Source organism: Tiliqua scincoides, chromosome 1 (assembly GCF_035046505.1).
Source record: "Tiliqua scincoides isolate rTilSci1 chromosome 1, rTilSci1.hap2, whole genome shotgun sequence".
NCBI classification, from domain to species: domain Eukaryota; kingdom Metazoa; phylum Chordata; class Lepidosauria; order Squamata; family Scincidae; genus Tiliqua; species Tiliqua scincoides.
In genome coordinates, this window is record NC_089821.1 from 139,259,494 (window position 1) to 139,283,654 (window position 24,161).

A 24,161-nucleotide genomic window follows, 5' to 3' on the forward strand; every position below is an offset into this window, starting at 1 on the left:
CCTTAAAGGGGCCACTGCTGACACCACATCTACCTCCTCGCCAGATCTTCCACGGTTCCAATACACAGGCAGAGCTCCAGAGAATGCTTTTACACACTATAAAAATCCCTCCCGTTCACCCTGAACCTCTTACTGGTGTTTGTCATGTAGCATCTGGCCTCCCAACGCAGAAGTAACTGGCAATGATGTCATTGCCACCTGTAGTGGACCAAGCACTGGTTTCACACACTTCTAGGACCGCGTGGGAAGCTTCACTCAGGCTCCCTACATAGTCGGAAACTGCACTTCCAGTTTTCCAGAAGACCTAGAACACTTCCCCAGTCGGGGAAGCATCTCCCAGGGAGTGGTTTCATAGACCTTTGCCTTAGGAGTGGGGGGGGGGGGTAAGTCTGCCACTGATTGCCAGTTACTTCTGGTAGTACCTCAAATAGATAGACCATGTGAAGTCCACACACAGTGGAGGACAAATGTTGAGAAACACTGGACTAATCCCCTTTGAAAGCCACCAACAGCGCTATCCTGTGCATATGTCTGCTCAGAAATAAGAGACTTAAAGAGACCTGGAGGCTTGAAATAGATGCTGATGAATGGGTGTTTTTGGAAGGAAAGAGAAAGGTGGTCCTGCTGGAGCAGAGAAGGATTGTTGCCCTTGGGACTGCTGCCTTGCACCACTGTTGTTCCTCTTCACGCAGTGAGCCCCTCTAGCTTGGCTCACATGAAGCTTCTCCAAGCCCTGAGCTTGGATGCCAAGAGTGCTCCTGCTTGAGAATGCTAGCCTGTGTCTTGGGACAAAAGTCCAAGTGGGGACTAGCTGTGGACAACTTAGTATACCCAACAGGGTGGAGCCCTAGGGTTACCAGATACAAAGAGGGACAGGGTGTTCCCTATATATTTAACCATTGTATAGAGAAGAAGGAATTTTGGCAGGTACAGAACAACATAGAAGGGTTTAAAAAGTTGCATCTGCCAAAATTCTCTCATCTATGCAATGGTTAAAGGTATAGGCACTCTGTCCCCATTTATATCTGGTAACCCTACCCTTTTCTTGTAGCTCCTACCCCCCATTCCACCTTTTCCGCATTTCCACCACCCACCAACCTTCCTCCCTTTGATTTCCAGTCTCTGGCCCTATCTCCTCTAGTTTTCCCACCCTTTTCTTTCCTTTTCATTATCTCTGCTTCATTTTCCATTCTGGAACCTTTCTCCCTACTAAACCTCCCCACTCCTGTTTCTCTCCCAATTAGCGAAACCACAGTTGGTTGTGTTGCCAGCCTGGAGGCAGGCTGGTTGGCAGGCTGGAGGTCTCATTGGGTAAGGGAACATTTGTTCCCTAACCCAGTGTTGAGTCCCAGCCTGCCCTATGGGGCTACTGAGATCTGCACCACCTATATTGCTGATGCAAGTCTGAGAAAGTTTATGTAGGGGTTTCAGGCCCAGGAAGGGGGTTAGTATATGGCAGGGGCCTCCTCTGCTGACCCTGTCCCCCCCCATCTCCCTGCCCCTGCACAGACCAGTGGTAGCAGCAGCTGTTCCTTAGGATTCAGCACCAGCAGAACAGCACAGGCCTTTCCGTCAGTGCTGCTTACTCATCCTGGGAAAGGTCAGAAAGCACCTTATGGAACTTTTTTGGCATCCAGCAGGGGCCACTGCATCACCCAGGTTAGGATTGGGCTGATAAAGATAATGCTGGGTGTCATCTGCATATTAATAACAGCCAGCTCTCAAACCTCTAAGTCAGGGGTGCCCAAACCCCAGCCCGGGGGCCACTTGCGGCCCTTGGGGACTCCCAATCCGGCCCGCAGGGAGCCCCCAGTCTCCAATGAGCTTCTGGCCCTCCAGAGACTTGCTGGAACCCATGCTGGCCTGACACAACTGCTCTCAGTAAGAGGGCAACTGTTCCACCTCTCATGTGAGCTGTGGGACGAGAGCTCCCTCCACTGCTTGCTGTTTCACATCTGTGATGCAGCAGTGGTAGCAAAGGAAAGGCCAGCCTTGCTTTGCACAAGGTCTTTTATAGGCCCTGAGCTATTGCCAGACCTTCATTCATTCATATAAGTTCCATCTCTAATCTATTCATTTATGTAAACTTATGTAAATTTATTTTAATTTGAAATGTAAATTAATTATTTTTTCCCCAGCCCCTGACACAGTGTCAGAGAGATGATGTGGCCCTCCTGCCAAAAAGTATGGACACCCCTGCTCTAAGTGATCTCTCCAAGTGATGAGTTGTCAACCCTAACAGCAGGGAGTTTCCCCAGAGCCATCAGGAATCCATTAAGATCCAGAATGCTGTGAGGGTGAACCATAAGAGAACCACCCCTCCTGCTTCATCCAGCCAGGTTTCTATCACACAAGAAATAGTGTATCTAATCATGGAACTGTAACATACAAGCATTCCGTATTTCTTAGGTAGACAAATATTACTATATGGTTAAGACTTAATTAATATATAAATAAGTGGCAACTGACAAAATATTAATACTGTACAGTTTTAGAATTAGGCACTGGCTCACTGCTATATACATAGTAAACAAATGACAAAAAAACTCTAGTGCAGTGGTTCCCAAATTGTGGGTCAAGACTTACCAGTGGGTTGTGACCTGATTTTTGGTGGATCACAAAACTCACAAGCTGATAGCTGACAAAGAAAATGGGCCCTATGGAAAGTAAAACTGAGCCACATGTGTGTGCTTACTTGCGAGTATACAAACATGCCTTGGTCCACTGGGAAGAGCAGGCCAAGAGGAACACAATGCCAGAAGAATAATCCTGATCCGATGAATGCAGGCCCCCCAAAACACTTGAGAAATCCCCCCCAGCTGACAAGAAAAATGTATTGAGCCCCAAGGAAAGTGAAATTGAACCACAAAGCATGTTTACTCATGAGTAGGCAACTGTTCCTCAGCTCCCATGGAAGGCCAGTCAAAGGGGAATGCAAGACCACCAGAATGGTCCCAATTCTATGAACATGGAGCTCCACAAACACTCCAGAACATAGCCCCCCAACACCACAGTAAAAAGGATAAAAACAGCTGGTCAAGGTTTTTTAGTTTCATAAAGCTAGGTGGATCCTGATAGTCAGGGGTCCTGGTGGGTCCTGGTGCCAAAATGTTTGGGAACACTGCTCTAGTGGAAAACAGTTCAGTCCTCAAAGTGCCTTACTATTGCAAACCACAATAAAAATGAATGAGGGTTTTACATGTTATCAGAACAGTATGAGAAATGCCTGCTTAATATCTTGTGATTAACATTTGAATTGTCAAGCTATCATCACTTAAAATGAAAATGCTGAAAAGTGCCTCAGGGTTGTTAGGTGTTGGGACACAGTCCTTAATTATGTAATTAAAGTAATGTGCATGTTTGGCAGATGTCAAAGTACACTCAGATTGGGATTGCCATCCAGCCAGAATTTTCAAAGCACAATCAGAATGTTATCTTCTCAGTTTACTGTCATACCTGGAGGATGGAAAGCCCCCCAAAAGCACACTGACAAAAATGCTGCTGGGTTGCTTGTGATGCTAGTGCCAATGGATGGATGAGCTGCCACTGTATGTGCCTGTGCATTAAAACACCATGTGGAGGTGCACAAAGGAGAGGAGAACAGAGGAGGTAGAGGTGGAGACAGGAAAAGCAAGGGGGGAGGAAATGGAGGAGGCAGGAGGACAGAAGGCAAAAGGGGAAACCAGGGGAGAAAAGGGGAAGTGTAAAGGGAAAAAGAGACGGTGGATTGGTTATAAAGGAGAGGAGAAGACAAGGAACAAAGGTAAGACAAAAGGGAGGAAACAGACAGATCCAGGCAAGAAGGGTCTATGAGAGGTTGAAGAAAAGACTAGAGGACAGGAAAGAAGAGAGTTTCTGGATAGAGGGGGATAGACGGGGGAATTCCTGGGCTGGTCCAGCAGGAATCCAGTAAGGGAAGGACTATTAGACCAAGGGGTGTCACAGGAAGCAAGGTACCAAGACCCTTCCAAACCCTGGGGTGGGGCAGGGGACACTGGCATAGCTACATCATTTGATACCTCCCCCCCATACAACAAAATTAATTAATCTGGGCTTCAAGTCCAGGAGGGAGACCAGGTCTACCTGCCCAGCAAACCTCAGCCACAGAGGCCAAAGTTCAACTGGGAGCCCAGGTCTATGCACCTAGAAGTAACAGTTCCAGAGGGCAGTCCAAATGGGAACCCAGGTCCACCCAGCAGGTAAATCTGGGCTCCAAGTCCAGGTGTGAGCCCAGGTCTACACACCTGCCAAAACTCAGCCACAGAGGCTGAAGTTCTTCTGACACTGGACTTTGGCAAATGACCAAGTGGGTACTAGGGTGTGTTTGACCCCACTTTTTCTAGCTTGTGGGCATTAATCAGGTTTCACCTGTGAATTGGACACTGGGAGGTCACCTGTGCTCACTCTTGGAAATCAGGTGGGTTTCACTGTCCAGTAGACTGCTTCAAAGCTAAATATTTTGTTTGTTGGCCAGTTGGCCAACAAAGAAGAAGATGCTCAAAAAATAAGCAACAACAAAGGAGAAAGACTGCTGCATTTGGATGATTCAGTATCCTCCAGATTCCTTAGGAGACTGAGGCATCACAGAAACCACCAAGATGCTAGAAAGGTCCAAAATATGTACGAAACAGGAGGTAAAAATTCAGGAATTTTCACCACATCATTCTTAAAACTGCAGATCATGTACAATAATATGTCTAATGATTCTATGACTGATCAATGCCATACATCTCATGCAGGTTAAATTGTACTGATTTGGAGCTTAATAGGCAGTCAAGATAGTATGCATAAGGTTGCATCCTTACTTTTTATATGCATCAATACTCCCCTATTCAAAAAAATCCAACTAAAATGATAGCAAATTCCAACATTTGCCATAAGTTTCTGCTTGTAATTAACAAATTAACAACTAATTGTCCCTGTTCAGGTTTAACATAGGGTTTAAGTAAAACAATTATAAGTATCACTGGAATCTTAGCAGCTTACTTTTTTGGGGATTTGTTCATCTGTTTTCATTTTATTAGAAGTTAATGAGCTATCTTGTTGGAATACATTTGTTAATTTGTATTTGTTTACTAAAAGTACTGGGATTAGCAGGATTGAGATATCAAGTACACACAGTTTTGCACCTGCCTCTTAAAAAAGATAATATCCTTGCATGTCAACAGGATCTACTGATGGAAATAAACCCCTAGTTATCCAGGGAAATGCCTCTAGCAGATTCTGTTCTTCAAAGGAAACTAAAGAAATAAAAATGATATTGCGTGGTGGTGAAAGAGGTGATGAAGAAAAGAATATTATGAAAAACAAGCAAGTAACACCTCCAGGGTAGGAGGAACAGTAACAGTTTAAGGCACATGATGCAGTTAAGTAATTTGGGAAAGCAATTTCGGAGAGCAGAAGAGTTTGGAGTTGTTACAAAACTTCTCTATTCCTGTATTTACATTAGATATGTGCGTATGGCCCAAGGAAAATGTCAGGAAAGCATTAAACCCAGGCATGCTTAAAAGATCTTTGGTTTTTCCTTTTCTCCATGTCCTCTTTTTACCCGAAAGCAGGATGGAAGATTGAATTTTAAAAGTTGACCACAGTTAATGCTGAAATCTGACCTGGAACCAAAATGCATGACACAAACTTGTTATGACATCCTAACATCTAACCTACATTTGTTTGGATAAACAAAAGAACCTGTCTCCAGGATGCCCCTGCCAACATGAGAGCCAGTATCATATTAGTTTCAATCAAGCTGAAGGAAATAACACTCTCATGAGTGTTACCCCTGTCTAAATCCCATTGTCCTTTGGCCCCAGAAGATAGTTAACAGGGAAAGCCTGCAAGCACATTGGAAGATTCATAGAAATTTCAAAGGAGTGTGTGACCCCTGAACCAATTACGGATCACTCACTCCATGTAGAAAAAGTCTATGATTGACCAGGTTTTGAGACCTCTATTTCAATTCTTACTTCACTCTATGTGAAGTAAGATTTCCATGTTGCAGCAATAACACATATTGGCTGCAATCCTAACCACACTTTCCTGAAAAGAGACGCTTGAGGGGGGACATGATTGAGACATACAAAATTATGCAGGGGATGGACAGAGTGGATAGGGAGATGCTCTTTACACTCTCACATAATACCAGAACCAGGGGACATCCACTAAAATTGAGTGTTGGGCGGGTTAGGACAGACGAAAGAAAATATTTCTTTACTCAGCGCGTGGTCAGTCTGTGGAACTCCTTGCCACAGGATGTGGTGCTGGCGTCTAGCCTAGACGCCTTTAAAAGGGGATTGGACGAGTTTCTGGAGGAAAAATCCATTATGGGGTACAAGCCATGATGTGTATGCGCAACCTCCTGATTTTAGGAATGGGTTAAGTCAGAATGCCAGATGTAGGGGAGAGCACCAGGACGAGGTCTCTTGTTATCTGGTGTGCTCCCTGGGGCATTTGGTGGGCCGCTGTGAGATACAGGAAGCTGGACTAGATGGGCCTATGGCCTGATCCAGTGGGGCTGTTCTTATGTTCTTATGTTATGTTCTTATGAAAGGAAGCCCCATTGAATAAAATATGACTTACTTCTGAGTAGACCTGGTTAGGATTGTGCCCATTGACAATCACACCAGTCAGTGCAAGGACAGGTATTCTGCTCCTCTCTCCACTATTTTCCCCCTTCCTGGTCTGAGCTATACCTCTGTCTCTAGTTTCTTTTATAACATCTGTCCAACTGATGCCTAAATATTCCGTGATTCCTGGGGGCCACCAACGTTCAGCTTCAGAATACATTAGGCTGAGTGTTTTTATGTTCTCTGTGTACCCAGGTAGCCCTCAATTATGTAGAAACCACAACATTATTTTGAGGTGGCCCCATTTTGCTTGCAATCTGATAGATAATTCAACCACCATCTTGCAAATTAGTATATAAAGTTAAATGTTAACTTTTAATCAAATGTCAGATATTACATATCCCTATTTTTTTATCCTGTATGAAGAAGGAACTACCTAAGAAGAAAAGCTACTGTCCCTTTTAAATCAGATCAGTAGCAGGGTGCATAAATTAGAAAGATAGCTGCTCTAAAAAGTTGCTATATAAAACTCAGAGGAAAAGCAGAATGGTTAGTCTAGAGACAAGGGCAAATGGGCTACCTGACTGACAGCAGAATCCTATGCATGTCTACTCAGAAGTATCACTGAGTTCAATAGGACTTATTTCCAGGTATAATTACCGTGCAGTATTATTATAAGACTGTAGCCTTTAGAATATCCTGTAGGATAAGAAGTAGCCTTCGACTGATACATTTTTCTGACATACCACTAGAGGGCATTGTGGACCTGCTCTCCTGCTGTTTTGACAAGCATTTTCACTTGTGACACAGAAGCACTTTCTCCCTTCCCCGTTCTGTGATAAGATTGTTGAGAGCGTCCATTCAATTTAATTGGAATGGCCTTGTCTCCTGCATTATTCAAGCATGCCTACAAAAAGAAGGAAAGAAACTGAGTGGTGCTTTCCTTTCTGTCAAGTTTTCAAAAGCATTCAGAATGTTGCAGATGCAAAAAAGGAAATAAGAGTCGCTTTCAGAACACATGCTACATTAATCTAGCTAGGCCAGTGTTTCTCAACCAGTGGTATGAGTACCACTGGTGGTACATGAGGTGGTATCCAGTGGTACTTACTGGACCCGTAGACCACTTCCACCTGGCAGTGAGACCAGCAATGCAATGTGATAAATAGCAGGAGGAGGCTTGGCGTGGCAGGCAGAGCTCTGTTGTGCACTTTTCATGCACTCGAAAAAGGCCTCCCATCTGCCCTGAGCCTCTTACTCAGGGCAGATGGGAGGTCGCATTGCATACGGCCTCTCAATCAGAAAGTAACTGGTGATGACATCATTGCCAGTTATTCCAGGTGGTACATCCAAGAGGTGGACCATGTGAAGTGGTACGGCGAAGGACAAACATTGAGAAAAGTTGATCTAGCTCAGATGTGTAGCATTAGAGTAGCATTTCTCAGGGTTTTCCTCTGCTGTACCACTTCACACAATCCACCCATTCAAAGTACCACTGGATGTAACTGGCGATGACATCATTGCCAGTTCTGGGTTGGGAGGAGAGAAGCCACAAAACAGTAAGAGGCTCAGGGTGGATGGGAGGGTTTCTTTGAGCGCAGAAAAGCAGGCTTTGGAGCTCTGCCTGTTGAACTGAACCTCCTTCCACTGTCTGTTGCATCATGCTCTCGCTCTTGCTGCTGGGTGGCAGGAGTCCCAGGGATCCTGAGAGTACCACCAGACACCACCTCAAGCACCGCTGGTGGTGCCCGTACCACTGGTTGAGAAACACTGCAGTAGAGACTATTGAAATGCAAAGGGCACTTGAAGCAGTGTGAACTTATAGTACACCTTAACAATACTGCTTTTGGACTTGGGGCACAAGCCTAACCGGGTCTACTCAGAAGTAAGTCCAATGGGGCTTACTCCCAGGAAAGTGAGGTGAGGATTGCAGCCATTGAGCCCAAGCCTAGGCATGTCTACTCAGAAGTAAGCCCCATTATAGTCAATGGGGCTTCCTCCCATGTAAGTGTGGCTGCTTAAAGTGCTTGAGCCCCTGCCTGGGCCTTGAGTCAACACAGTGAGGCGCCCTCCCTTTATATACATCCTTGGCCAGCAGGGGTCGCTGCAGAGCAGGGCAGGATTGCAAAATCAGCGCTTTTTTGTCCGCGCCGGGTTTCCGTCCTTGGACTCTTCCTGAGCGGACGGCTCGGATTTTGCGAGCAAGATGGCCGCTACCGCGGAGCCTCCCCAGGCTGAGGCCGCTAAGCCCCTGTTGGGGCTCCTGAACGGCATAGCTCAAGCCACGTACTACGGCAACCCCGACATCACGGAGGCGCTGCTGCGGGACCAGCTCTACCCTGAGGCGGCTCCTCAGGAGTTTGGAGCCCTGCTGGCCAAGATGACGGGGGTCGTCAAGGTAACGGGGGCGGGGCTGGCGGGGGGGAAAGAGGAGGGGGTGGAAGGCTCGCGCCAGGCACGTGTGGTGCTGCTGCGACTGGGCGTTGCCTACAATGCGCGCTCGCAGCTTCGGGGTTGCAGAAGCTTCATGCAGGAGGTGGATAGAGTGCCTGTGGAACTCCCTGCCCCAGGATGTGGCGGTAGATAGGGGCTGCTCTTTTCCCTCTCACACCACACCAGAGCTAGGGGACAGCCACTAAAATTGAGTGCCTGTGGAACTCCTTGTCACATAATGTGGCAGTGGGAATGGGGCTGCTCTTATCCCTCTCACACCACACCAGAACCAGGGGACAGCCACTACAATTGAGTGCCTGTAGAACTCCCTGCCCTAGGATGTGGTGATAGAGTTGTTGCTCTTTTCCTTCTCACACCACAACAGAACCAGGGGACAGCCACTAAAATTAAAGCAGGGAACATCCACCAAAATTGAGTGTATGTGGAACTCCCTGCCACAAGATGTGAATGGGTAGAATGGATGCTCTTTTCCTTCTTGCACAGCACTAGAAACGGGACAGCCACTAAAATTAAAGCAGGGGACATCCACCAAAATTGAGTGTCTGTGGAACTCCCTGCCACAGGATGTGAATGGATAGAGTGAATGCTTCTTTCCCTCTCGGACAACACCAAAACCAGGTGACACCCACTAAAACCAAGAGCCTGTGGAATGCCCTGCCACTATCTTATACAAGCTGTCCAAAAGTAAGAGGATCCTCTTAAGGAAGTTACAAAGCAGGTCTGTTTGTGCATTATTGCTGCAAAATATTGCAACACTGTTGGCCTTTTGTTGACTGCAGGACTAAAAGGCTGCAGATTCTAAATTGGGACTTAATTACTGTAACACTTTCTATGTGGAGCTGCATTTGAACACTAGAACCAGGGGACAGCCACTAAAACTGAGTGCCTGTGGAACTCCCTGCCTCAAGATGTGGTAATGGAAACAGTGAATGCTCTTTTCCCTCTTGCACAACACCAGAACCAGTTGACACCCACTAAAATTGAGTGTTTTAAGATTGTCTGTCTTAACAGAAAGACAAAAGAAAATATTTCCTTACCCAACATGTAATTAGCCTGTGGAACTCCTTACTGCAGGGTGTGGTGATGGTATCTGGCCTGGGTGCCTTTAAAAGGAGGATTGGACAAATTGCTGGAGGAAGAGTCCAGCACAAGTTACAAGCCATGTTGGGTATGTGCAACCTAGTTTTAGAAGTGGGCTACCTAAAAATGCCAGATGCAGGGGAGGGCACCAGGATGCAGGTCTCTTGCTGTCTTGTATGCTCCCTAAGGTGTCAGGTGGGCCACTGTGAGATACAGGAGGCTGGACTAGATGGGCCTTTGGCTCTTCTCAAGGGCTCTTCTTATGTTCTTTTTAGTTGACTGTTATGGTGAGCTCTAACAGCACAAAGTGTTGCAGTAGCACTGTGTTCTTTTTTTGCTGCAACACTGAGCTCTGTTCCTGAACATACCTTGCCTCAGAATGAATATGGGATTATTTGGTATTGCAGAGTTTGCTGTGTGTGGCTCCTTCCTTTTGGGGGGCTTCATGTCCTTGTGATCTTCTCTGTCATTCACTATATCATGTTCCCTCCTAAGGAGATGACGCTGGCCTGCACTTCAGGATGAGGATTGCTCGTGACAAAAAATAGGTACCTTGAGCAGAGTAATTCTGAGCATGTGCAAAGTGCTATGTTTTCAGGTGTGAATGATACATTACTCTTGGCAGAAAGTGCTGTTTAGAAGAGTAGTACTACCCACTCACTTGAGGAAACATAAGAACATAAGCCCTACTGGATCAGGCCAAAGACCCATCTAGTCCAGCTTTCTGTATCTCACAGTGGTCCACCAGATGTCTCAGGGAGCACACAAGACAACAAGAGACCTGCATCCTGGTGCCCTCCTACAAACAAGATTAGGTTTCTTAAAAATGGGCCTCAAATGAAACTTTCTTAGAACATGCAGATTTCCGTTATTCACTAAAATAAAGGCTATAAATAAACCCATTGTCTTCCTTAGCAGTCCTCTTTCTGCAAAGTTCACACAACTTCTCCATCAACTCTTCAGAGGTAACAGTGATTGAGACTGGTGGTGTGAAGTCAGCTTATGCACATTCTTGAAGGAAGGTTGGTTCAATCTTAATTTAAAAATATTGGACCCTATAACCTAGAAAACGTGTATTTTTTGTTTGGTGCCTATCTTATAAAACCTGTCCAAAAGTAAGAGGATCCTCTTTAAGAAAGTAACATAGCAGGTCTGTTTGTACAATATTACTGCAAAATATTGCAACACTGTAGGCCTTTTGTTGACTGCAGGACTAAAAGGCTACAGATTCTAAATTGGGACTTAATTACTGTAACACTTTCTATGTGAAGCTGCATTTGAATATTGTTCACAAACTGCAATTGGTGCAAAATGCAGTAGCCTGTGTAGTTATGAGGGCAAGGATTCTGTTAGACTACTTCTCTCCATCTGCACTGGCTGATGCTTCGTTTCTGAACACAATTCAGAGTTTTGGTTTTGACCTTTTAAAGCCCTTCATGGCTTAGGATCAAGGTATCTCAAGGGCTGCCTTCTTCCATATGAGATGGCCTGCCGCTTGAGCTCTGGGTGGGCTCTCTTGTGGGTGCAGCCAGTCTCTGAGGCTTGACTGGCGACAAGAGAAAGGGCCTTCTCTATACTGGCATCTCTATTGTTGGCCACCCAGCAGTGGCATTAAATCTTTTTACTTTGAATTGCTTGTGGTCTTTAAAACATTGCTTTTTGCTGCCTCTGTGTAATTTTGTTGTATTTTTAGTTTTTAAATTCTTGATGTTGTTAGCCACCTCAGTTCTTTCTTTTTTAAAGAGAAAAGTGGGATATGAATGTTTGAAATAAATACATTTTTGGTTGAAGATTGGTGGCTTCCAGATCCAGCTAGCAGAATTTAGTTTTCAAATGGGTGGAAATTAAAAATTTGGCAGCCTTTATTGACATATGGTACTGAGTTAAATAAGAAGAAAAATAACATAGGAAGTAATCTAGATTGTTGGTCTGTAATTTTTTAGGACAGAAATTGGGTATGAGCTATGAGTATATGTGAGGGGAGCCCTTTGTGCTTAGTATTTTTTTTTCTTTGAGCTAACTTTTTAATTATGTTTGTCTGGATAAAAAGCAATTGTCTATAGTTATTAGAGATTTTGTAATTTTTATGCTGTTCCTTTTGTTCATCACATTAATGTATGTCAAATGAAAAGAAAAGAAAAAGAAAAGATGGGTGGAAATTAGCAGTATTTGTCCTAAATCTGTTGCACCTGATTCTTTCTCTTCTAATGCTCTCAATACTAAGTGCTCCCCTGACATTTGTCTCTTTATATAGCCTGTGTGTCTAAGCAGGGATTTGCTTTTACAGGTTTGTTTTGGTGTTTAAATCAATTTCACTTGTTTTTCATTTATCACTCTGAATATTTTGAGTCCATAAAAACTCTTTGCTTGGCTCTGATTCCTTCCCCCTCTCATTATTTCTGTCATTTATCAATTTCTTTCATGTCTTTTTGTGCATGCTTAAAAAAAGTTTTTTTCCCCTGTATGATTGTAGTTGATGGTGAAAGTTATTTGCCCACATACTTGAGTGACAGAAAGGTGATAAAATGGCAAAAACTAAAATGGGAGCTTCATTTGAACCAAGTTGCAGGGCTTTTTTTTACTATCTTTGAGGCAGTAGTGCCTGAATGTGAAAAAACACCTCACCAGCTGCTAAAAGGTTGATTATCAATTAATGTGCTGGGAGATTAGAAAGATGTTTTATGTATTGAAATAGGAGAATGAGGTGAAATTGTCAGTGTGTAATTGCTATAGGACATTGCGCCAACATGCTGGGTTGAGCACAGGAATCTATCTTCATGAAAGTGCTGGTGGGGACTTCTGTGGCCATGTAAGCTTGGGCACCTGTGTATAGGTCAATTCTACTACTACCAGTCTTTTTGATATGCTGTAGACAAAGCATCCACTTCTAATAAAACACTGACTCATTTTCAACCTAGACCAGAGATGTCAAATCTAAGGCCTGCAGACTAGATATGGCTCTCAGAAGTTCTTTATCTGGCCTCGGAAGCTAAGCAGGGTCAGGCCTGGTTAGTACTTGGATAGAAGACCATCTGGGAATACTGGGTGCTGTAGGCTTATACCATAGTATTTCGAGACTGAAGGTTGCCAACCATCTATCTGGCCCACAGGATAATCGTGGCCCTCCCAGTGCCACCCTTTCAACAGCACAGCTTCTGCCAAGCAGAGCACCTCTGAAAAGTATACCTTAGCAGAGGCGGTGTGGCTGAAAGGGCAGCTGTGTGATAATTGGGGTCTCTCATATCTTGAAAGTATGATCAAGATTTGCATATTTTCATCTTCTGTCACTTGCAGCCAAGGAGTTCCTATATATGAGAACAAAGTGCTTATTTCTGGCCATTATCTGCTTAATGATGTGACTTACTATTTAATTATGTTACTTCTGGCTCTCAGTGGGCACCATGAATGCTGTTCTCCCTGCTGTATTAAATGAGTTTGACGCTCTTCACCTAGATGTTGATTAGAGCTTGTTCATCAGCCTGCTTCTTCAGTTTGCCTCTGACAGCATAAAAGCTTTGAGCAGTACAGCAATATGCTTTTCTTACTAAGTTTATAGGTGTAAACTAATTCATGTAAGTATTTGCTTCTACAAACTAATTTCTTTTAGATCACCAAAACAAAACCGTCAAGTGGTAAGAAGGATTATCATGGAGGGAAAGCAGAACTTGGACTTCTAGAGCAGGAATGGTGATATCATTGGCAGGAGTGCTCAAGAGTACTTGGGAAACTGGACCTTAACTAAGAAGCATCAGGATCAGCAAAAAGCAAACTGAGAAGTCTGTCTAGGGGCAAAATTAATATCTAGGCCATTCTTTTTCCCAAGGGCTACGTGAAGGGCAACGTGTCATTATTGTTATATTAAGGTACAATTATATGCAAATATATTTGGAAGTACAGCTGAACACAGTAGAGCTTGCTTGTGATTAAACATGCATAGGCTAGGACTCATGCGGTATACATTTTATAGTTATTTGGGATTATTTTAATCTCAGTTCTCAATTTGTAAACATTTTATTTTAAAAGTAGTGTAACACACTCCATGAGTTTGGGATAAAATGAGCTAAATCTTCAAATAAGAAGTTTCAAAGTAGAAATACATGGCAGGAGAAATTGTTTAGTATTGATTTTTTGTTTTTGTTATGGTTTTAATGAGGTGTGGCTATAGGAGCTGTCATGATGAGTTCTCAAATTTTGAAATTAACCACTACACCAGGAGTGTCAAACTCATTTCATATGGAGGGCCACAAAGCATTCATGATGCCTGCTGAGGTGATGTCATTAGGCAAGAAGTGATGTCATTAAATAGGTCATAACCAAAAATATAAACCACTTTTTTCTCACTTAGGAACTCATTAACTGCAAATGACAGAAGAGAAAACACGCAAATCTTGATCATATTTCAAGATATGGGAGAGCTCAATTTTCATGTGGGCTGCCCTTTCAACAGTAACACCTCAGCACTAAGCAGCTGAGAGCCTGAGGGCCGTATAAAAAGCTTCCGCGAGCCGCATCTGGCCCCCGGGCCTTATGTTTGACACCCCTGCACTACACTACCGGTGGATGAAAATATAATTTATCAGAATAGAATCAAGTGTTATTTTGTTCCCTCCAGTGTACTCATGCTACTGAAACAAATCTGGAAAATTTTTCTCATTTTAGAGCCCATTAAAGTTGCCCTGGAATGAATTAATGGTGCCATAATAGTAACAGGTATCTACTTGGAGGCTGGGAGAGGGAATATTTAACATCTCTCCCTTTTTCTGGACATGTGATACGTGAGAAAGTTATGGCGTGCAGCTCCTGAATTAAGTTTTAAATCCCCTGCAGGGGGTAATGTTAACTGAAAAGATTTCTGAGGACGGCATTCCAGGATCATGGTCTTTTCTCCTTGAGGGTTAGTCTTCCTATGGATGTGATGATCTCCTGAAGATTGTTGTTACCTGCTCCCCAAGCAGCTGGTGTTCAGAGATATATCACCTTTTAACATGGTGGTTCCTCATAGTCATAACTCACAAGCAGTGACTGCTCTATGAATTTGTCTAATCCTCTCTTAATCCATGTAAGCTAGTAGCTTTCATCCCTTCTTATGTCAGCCAGTTCCATAAAATTCGACATTGTGTAACGACACATACAGTGAAGTAAGGAAATGAATCAGTGAGGAAATGAATCTCATGCTGTCCCTAGTGACTGAAATTTACTATGTTTTGATATGCTGTGGCTATATATTGGCTATGTAGCAAATACAAATGTAGGTCATTAAAAGAAATAACAAGCCAACAGCAAGAATAAACATGGCTGTGCCAGATGTGTCTGTGAGTCATGGATTCTTTCCTTACCTAGTCAGGTGAGTAACAGCATATTAATGAGAGATCCCCCTCACATTTCTAGATATTCTGACCTAGGGTGACTTTCAGTCGCAGATCCAAATATAGCCAATGGTTAGATGGCAAATGATTAGATGCAATGTTGAAGTAAAATCCATTTGCTGAGCTTTCTTTGGGAGACTCTGCTCTGAAAAAATTAGCCAATATAAACTGTAATTTATCTGCCCTTATGTTCTGCGCTGCTAGTTTTCTTGTATCCTTTTATTGGTCTCTTTCCATAATGTGAGATCTCTCCAAATAGAGTGCAAATTCACAGAATATGCCTAGTACCAATTCACTGAATATACTGTCCAATATTACTGAATGAATAGTATGTAATTTCCATGCAGAATCGTCTTTTAAACTGAAGAATGGAACTTCACATGCATAGACAAAATTATAGTCTTTCAAAATTCAAATGTATAACAGGATAATAAGTATTTCCAATGCAGATCTTGCTTCTGTTTTTTTTAATGAAACAATTTTTAGTTGAGATTATTCACTTGCTACCCTTAGATGGCAGTACAGTATCAGCTTTGGTACAAACATTGGTAAGATCACCATTCTTCTAAAATCCACGACTTTATACTGAGAGCAGGCTTGGCATTATCTCTTAGACTTAGTACATACGTGCAGTCTGTTATTACTTTTGCTATCCAAAAGAGGCTGTACATGTCTTCTAAGATCACACGTGTATTTATTGTCCTGAACATATTACTTTGGTATTAAGGGTGGTTCTTTCATGTCACTAGATGTCCTCTACACAGATGTCTTCAGGATCAAGTGTGGGAAGGAGTTTGTATGATGTGTTTGTGCCTGCTCTTCAGCCATTTACTGCTAGAAAACCTTACAACAGAAAAGTTGGGAGGTTTCTATATCACTGGTTAGTCCTCCTCCTCTTAGGGCAGTTAAGTGATCCTGTGGTTTTTGTGACGGGGAAGAGCATGTATAGAGTCAGTCACATGCTGTGATTATTGTGAAGGTTACTAACCTATCACAATACATTACTATATATAATATAGTATACATTACTGTACTGACTACCTTACTTTTCAGCCATACTTCCCTATTAACCCTTTATGGAATCTTCAAATACCAGAGCACACTGGGTCAAGACTTGCATTGAACTATTGAACAACCCCACGATCCTGTTTCTGGTTAGTCACCATCAGTTTAGATCCCATCAGTATATATTTAAGTTAGGATGTTTTGTCCCAGTGCACAACACTTTGTTTAATTACACTTGAACTTCATTTGCCATTTTACACTTGAACTTCATTTGCCATTTTGTTGCCTGTTCACCTAGGCTGGAGAGATCCCTTTGGAGATCTTCACAATCTACTTGGATTTTTACCATCCTGAATAATTTTGTGTCTTAACTTAACCTGCAAACTTAACTTCCCTTAACCTTAACTTAACTTAACCTGCAAACTTAACTTCCCTTCTATTCATCCCTCACTGTTGATCATTTACAAACAAATAGCACTGGTTCCTAATATAGGTCTATATAGGACCCTACTGCTTCCTTTCCTCCATTGTAAGAACTCTTCCTTTCCCCTAGCTGCTAGGGCTTATCATAAAACCTCTCCTAATCTTAAAGCCTGTGAGACTCCTTCAGAGACCCATCTGTAGCCTTTTCGTGCTGCTATTCTCATCTCATCTGCTCTATTTTTTTTCTCCATCCATTGTCTGCTCTGCAGTCTTCCTTCAGTAGTGTTTGACAACTAATTTTAGTACCATCCACTGGTCTGGTGCCTTTAACCCCATCATGACTGGCATATATTAGCAGATGATAATGCTGGTCACTATGCTGTGAAAGCTTCATAAGCTGGTTTCTGTAAACCAAGCTGCTAATAATGGCACAAGCACAGTATGGCGGTTTTTTCAAGTCATTTGGCAACTCTTTCAGTCTCCTTACCTCTTAGTTTCCCTAGAGAGCTATTCCTGTCTGAGAGACCTGTGTGCAGTTTTAAAATAGCCAGCTTTCCTACTTTGACAGAAACTAGGCTGCAGGCATTTTGACTGCTTTGTTCCCTAAGCATTTGGAATGTTCATGAACAGTGTTCCCTGCCAGCATGCCTGCTCAGCCAATTAGTAGACCTCCCTGACACAAGAACAATACAATATAGATAGCAAGATGCCTATCCTTATGAAAAAGGATGAGTGGCAGAGAGAAGCAATGTCTCTTGCACATGCTTTTGAACATATTGATAGCCCATCTTTTGCAGGAGCCCTCTCAGTGGAACCCAGATGTGTTCATTGGTACTGAATGAGCAGATGTTGTTGGCCATACATGTGCATGGCTATGCTTTAGAGTGCCATAACTGTATCCACAAAAAACACATTATTTTTTCCATGTGGGGTCATTGTTCTGCAGGATAAAGTTGTTATGGGAAACCAAGTCTGCCCCTTTCCCTAATGACCATCCCACACCAAAGGGCAGACTTGCATCCACCAGAGCTATGCCATCAACTATGCCAGCTATGCCATGAATGCATGTGCTTTCTCTCCCATAGAACATAATGGGAACCAGTAAAGTTTCAGATTTGGCATAAAACAAATGGACAGTATAATGAATTTACTCAAGAGTCTCAATAAAATTTTCCTAAAATATTAAAAAGTGCTGTGTTAGAGCTAATGAAACCATACTAATAATAATGGCTTATTGTTTTAGTGATGCACTTGTTATCATGAATGGTGAAATTATGCTGATAAGAGATTTGTTATCATTGCTGGTGCTTGGGGTAGGGTGGTGAAGGGAGGAGAAGCCAGTTCATTGCAGTGCAAGCAGTGAATGCAAGTTTTAAACTGGAATTTGGGGAGAATGCTACTGTAGCAACAAAATACCTAATGTACCTGTAGCCTTATTGTAGAGGTAGCCCACTAAGGGCCCAGTCCTATCTAACTTTCCAGCACCGGTGCAACTGCAATGCAGCCCTGAGGAAAGGGAACAGGTGTTCCCATACCTTGAGGAGGTCTCTGTGTCTGACTCCCCACCACATGGGGAGTACAGTGCATGCCCCATTGGCACAGCTGCACCGGCACTGGAAAATTGGATAGGATTGGGCCCTAAGCCTCACAAAACCTTGGGCTCCTGTGTTGAGGTTTTAGTAAAAATCTTTGTCTGCTTCCAGACTTGACCCTCTGTCTTGGGGACTCCAGCTTCCCCCTCACAACCCTGGTGGTGGAGCAGCCACCTACACCTTATGCCACACATATTGGCTGTACATTTGGTCTTCCCAACATCCCCGGCCATCAAGGCACAGGGTTGGCTCTCCTCACAGAATGAGGGTCTCCTCACTCTGGGACAATGCTGGTCCTTTAGGTAACACTGGGGTAGTGATGGGGGAGAGACTACCCAGCAAGGGGAGTGCCCAGGCTTCATAAGGTACTTGTGCTGCGAGATCACTGGACAGGCTACCTGAGTTCTACTTGGAATCTGAGGGCTACTTGGGGCTGAAGCAAGCCCAGGAAAGGAGGGGAGAAGAAAGAGGAAGGGTGAAGCAACCCCCTCCCCATGAAAACTCTGAGCTTCATAATCCTAACCTTATGAAGGTTATGAACCTACCTTATGAAGGTTGCTGGGCCAGCACACACCCCTTTGTTTGTACCCCTTTTTCCCTGGGACCAAGAAGGACACACAGCCCAATCCTATGCATGTCTACTCAGAAGTAAATCCCATTAGTGTTAGTGGGGCTTACTCCCAGGAAAGTGTGGATAGGATTGGCCTGACAGACATCAACGGTGTGCACTCCTCTTGCAGCAGCCCTGCTTGGGGTAAAGGACAGAGAAACGTATAAGCCAAGAGACCTTTAGAAATTGTATCTAAGCAGGCCGAGCCTGCTTTCAGTCTAAGGCTGTTTGGTATGTTTACATCAAAGTTGGCAAAGGCTCCACAGCTTTATTTTTTCAAATAGCTTCACAAATGAGCAAAATGCAAAAGTTATCATGCAAAAAAAAGTGTGCGTGTGTGTTAATCTGTATCTTATATCAGGTGTGGGTGGCATTTCTTCAAGGATGGCAAATCGGTTCAGAGCATAATGGCAAAGTATCGCAAAAAGCAAACTAGTGCGAATGAATCTCTAGCATCTTTTCTACAGTGATTAAGGGGGGAGAGCCTGTTCTGTATGGAATTGGAGAGGAGCAGGGTATTGTTTGATGCACTAATCTTGTAAGCCTAGATGGGAGAAGACCTGGGTCCTTTATGGATGTTGTCTTGAGTTTCATGATGGAAGAAAGGGGGATATACATGTAATATAATGCTTTTCTTTTTCATCTTATTTTATGTGGCTATTATTACAAGGAACAAATTACTTGCAGTATTTGTTGTCTGACTTTGCATTCAGACTGGTCTGGCTGAAATATGCAAGAAGGGTAGTGATGGTGGAATTAGCATTTGAGTGGACAGTTTCTTGTTAGAATTCAGTTAAAAGAGCAAACAAGATCTGGGGAACTGACAACATGGCCTTGTGGGAATTAAGCAGATAAACACATAATATTAAGATGGATACTGTCTTTTTTTATTTAAAAAATATTCAGTTTCTCCCTTTTAGCTTGGTGTGTCTTGTTTACAGAACAATGGTTGCTAATTACCAACCAGACAAAGCAACAAATCCCATTTGCCCTTGGATGGGCAGCTGGCACTCTCAGAAGGGAGGCTTGCGGTTGATTTTCTCAACCTGAGAATGGGAGCAAGGAACTGTTTGGAAGAAAGGGTTGGAAGAACTGCCATGTTTTTGACTCCGAAGCAGTTTTTGGGTTTGAGGAGTATTACTGTTTGGGGCATACTTCTAAATTATGTCCAGTCCTTCAGAGTTTAGTATTTGAAGTAATGCTTATCTTCTTGACTCACAAGTTACAATGGATTTACAGAATGCGCAGAATAGGTTTACATTTTCAGTGATCCTTTGCAAACTGCAGTTTGGAGATGGAGCCCTCAGTGCAAAAGGAATATGGAGTCTGCCATTCTGCCAAGTTGCTGTCTCACTTAGTTTAATTAAATCTGTGTCTCTTCTGCTTCTGTGCACCAAAAGGGCTCAAGAGATTACACTGCCTAGAAACAGTGCAGATCTGCCACCCTCAGTAGTGTGCATCTAGCACCTTTGTTGCACTAATGTTCCATTTGCCCCCGCTGTTCAAATTTGTGTAGGCATATAAATGTGCATACTCTTCTTCCACCACTGCTGTTTCCTCCTCCTCACCTGCCTGATCATTTATAGAAGCAACTAAGCAGGCAATGAGAAGAGAGGGAAGCACAGTTCAGAGGCACCAGAATGCTTTCTACCTGCCTTCATTACCTTCTACTTGTTCCTACCTGGCTCCATTGAACACACAGCCTGGACAGCACATGCAGGGAATGGAGTTCCGCTCCCACCATGTTACATTCAGCTTGTGTATTTAAAGTTGTGGCTCAACAGGAACAAGCAGGAGGCATCAGAAGTTAAATGAGGGAGCTCTCTACCTCTTATAACCTGCCTATCCATGGGTAAAAGTGGAGTGATCCTACGAGGGTCGCCCAGAAAGTAATGCACCACATTTTTTTTCTTCAACAATTATTTATTGAACACAATGAAACTTACACACAAGAAAGAATGATGTTTCTTCTACACTCCCTATTTTTCCACGTAATCTCCGTCCAGTTCTATGGCCTTCCTCCAGCGAGACACAAGGGCATGTATGCCCTGTCGGTACCACTCCTTGTTCTGCTCACAAAGCCATTTCTGCACTGTGCGAATCACCTCTTCGTCATCCTCAAAATGTCTTCTGCGAATGGCATCCTTTAATGACCCAAACAAGTGGAAGTCTGAGGGAGCTAGGTCAGGGCTGTAGGGTGGATGGGGTAACACAGTCCAACCCTGTTTAGTGATGTGTTCCGAAGTCCTCAAACTTGTGTGAGGCCGAGCGTTATCATGTTGAATCAAACATTCACCTGGGTTGTTATGGTGCCGAAGTCGCTGGAAGCGCTTTTTGAGTTTGGTTAATGTCTTCACATAAGCTTCAGAATTAATGGTGCTGCCTCTTGGCATCACATCAATGAGTATGACGCCCTCACAGTCCCAAAACACAGTGATCATGATCTTACCGGCGGAAGCAGTTGCTTTGAATTTTTTCTTCTGTGGAGATTGAGGATGACGCCATTCCATCGACTGCCATTTTGTTTCGGGCTCAAAATGGTGAACCCAGGTTTCATCACCTGTCACAGTCCTGGACAAGAACGCTTCCCCCTCATCTTCAAAACGTTTCAGCAACTCAGAAGAAATGTTTTTTCTGAGAGATTTGTGGTCCACCGTAAGACCACAAATCGTAGAACTCCTTGCCACAGGATGTGGTGCTGGCGTCTAGCCTAGACGCCTTTAAAAGGGGATTGGACGAGTTTCTGGAGGAAAAATCCATTATGGGGTACAAGCCATGATGTGTATGCGCAACCTCCTGATTTTAGAAATGGGTTAAGTCAGAATGCCAGATGCAAGGGAGGGCACCAGGATGAGGTCTCTTGTTATCTGGTGTGCTCCCTGGGGCATTTGGTGGGCCGCTGTGAGATACAGGAAGCTGGACTAGATGGGCCTATGGCCTGATCCAGTGGGGCTGTTCTTATGTTCTTAAGACAGCGCGGAACCCATCGTGCACACACTTTTGAGTAATCAAGAGCACGGATGATTGCATCCACACTTCCTTTGCTGATTGACAGCTTCAGTGCCAACTGCCTAGTTGTTATGCGTCAGTCCTCACAAATGAGCACATCAGCAAGCTGCGTCTTGTCAGGTGTGACAGCCGTGGATGGCCGCCCCGAACGCTGCAAATCTTGGAGCTCTGCCGAACTGCCTTCTAATGGCCTCACCCTCTGTGCCCAGTGACTAACCATACTTCTGTCGACTGCAGATTCTCCATAAACTGTACACAAACGTTTGTGAATGTCCCCAACAGTTTCTTTCTCCGCAGTGAGAAATTCAATGACGACACGCTGCTTGTAATGTACATCACTTACAGACGCCATTTCGAAACACTGCTGGAGCTACGCTATCTGTCTGAAGAAACCAAAAATTTGTGTGCACACTCCTGAAAATTCAAATAATGTATATCTAAAGTTTCGCATTCGTACCATTACTGTAGGCTGAGAAAAAAAATGTGGTGCATTACTTTCTGGGTGACCCTTGTATTTTGATTGTTCATGGAACACAACAGGATTGGAAAAGGATTACCGTAGCATCCTGCTTCATTCTTTTCCATGCTGCTGCAAGGAATGGGCGCTCAGTCCACCTCATGGCTGGGCCAGCCCTATGTGGTGCCTCATTTAATTTGTGATCTCATAGAGTCCATAGTGTGCCAGTTAAATGCCTGATTAATGTCTACTGGATAGGTAGAGAGGTTAGAATAGCACAGGTGAGGAGGAGCCAGGAGGGCTGCCAACCTTGCAGAATTGGCCTGGAGTCTCCAGAAGTCAGTGTCCATTTACTGGGCTACTGGAAGCAATCCTGGAGATTTTATTGAGTCTTTTCTTGCTAAATGACATTGGAGCATGTTTGGGGGGGGCAATCTCCATGAATAGCTTCAGTCAAAGTTGGCCTGAGGACTCATCAGAACACGGTAATTGCTTTACTGGATTAGACTGAAAGTCTGCCTTCTCTGGAAGCTCCCCGGCAGGCTGTATTGGAGATGGTCATTCCCTTTTGAGTGCAGCATCTGACAATAAAAGCAATGTTGTGCCTATGGAAATTCCCATTTTTACTGTCATCCCTAAGAGTCACTGATAGGTAATTTTACAGACTTTAAAACTCTGCTCATAGTTTTCATTTCAACACATGGCAGGGAATTATATAACTCATAACTTCTGTGTAGAAAAATCTTCCTTTTGTTTGTCCTGAGCCTGTTAGTGGGCAGTCTTGTTGGATGACCTATTGTGTTAGATCTTGTTTTTCAAAACTTTGTTATAAGTGTAAGCCTTTATTTGTGGAGGAGATGATCCATCTCTTGGTGGTGGTTTTTTTTCCATATGTTCTCCAACTTTAAAAATTCTTGATATGAGGATCCAGAATCGTACTTAGTGCTCATTTCTAACCACTGTGTATACAGTCAGTTCTTGTTATATGCTAGGGTTAGGTTTCTGGAAAAATCTAGTGGATACTAAATTTGTGGATACTGAATAATTGAGCCTGTGAGAAAAATAGGGTCAGGTTCCAGGAGACTCTCTTCATTGTATACTCTATGAACTTTATGAACCTGAATCTTATGTTGAAGTCTATGGGGCTGAATGATAGTAAGAATTCATCAACATCTGATGCTTCTTCCTCAATGCTGGCTATCCCTTGACTCATTGAAGGTTACTGGCCCAACAATGAAGCCTCAGAGTTCAGCAGTGGGGAGAGGTTTGCTTCACCTTTCCTCCTCTTCCACCTGCCTCTTGGCTTATTCCGTGGGCTTACCCTGTAGTGGAAACAAACAGTATCCCTCAAGAACAGGGGTGCCCAAACCCCAGCCCTGGGGCCACTTGTGGCCCTCAAGGCCTCTCAATGCGGCCCTCAGGGAGCCCCCAGTCTCCAATGAGCCTCTGGCCCTCCAGAGATTTGTTGGAGCTCACACTGGCCAACGCAACATGAGGGCGACTGTTTGACCTCTTGCATGAGCTGTGGGGTGAGGGCTCCCTCCACTGCTTGTTGTTTCACGTCAGTGATGCAGTAGCAGTAGCAAAAGAAAGGCCAGCCTTGCT

The 24,161-nt window shown here is 43.8% G+C and overlaps 1 protein-coding gene across 1 annotated transcript in view; it reads left to right on the top strand.

Moving 5' to 3' along the window:
- The first annotated feature begins 8,735 nt into the window (after positions 1–8,735).
- COMMD1 (copper metabolism domain containing 1) overlaps positions 8,736–24,161 on the top strand; it is a 107,790-nt gene continuing 92,364 nt past the window's right edge. Inside the window, exon 1 of the mRNA XM_066638017.1 lies at positions 8,736–8,958. Coding sequence (XP_066494114.1) covers positions 8,767–8,958 — 192 coding nt within the window. The 5' untranslated portion in view covers positions 8,736–8,766. The remainder of the gene's footprint in view (positions 8,959–24,161) is intronic.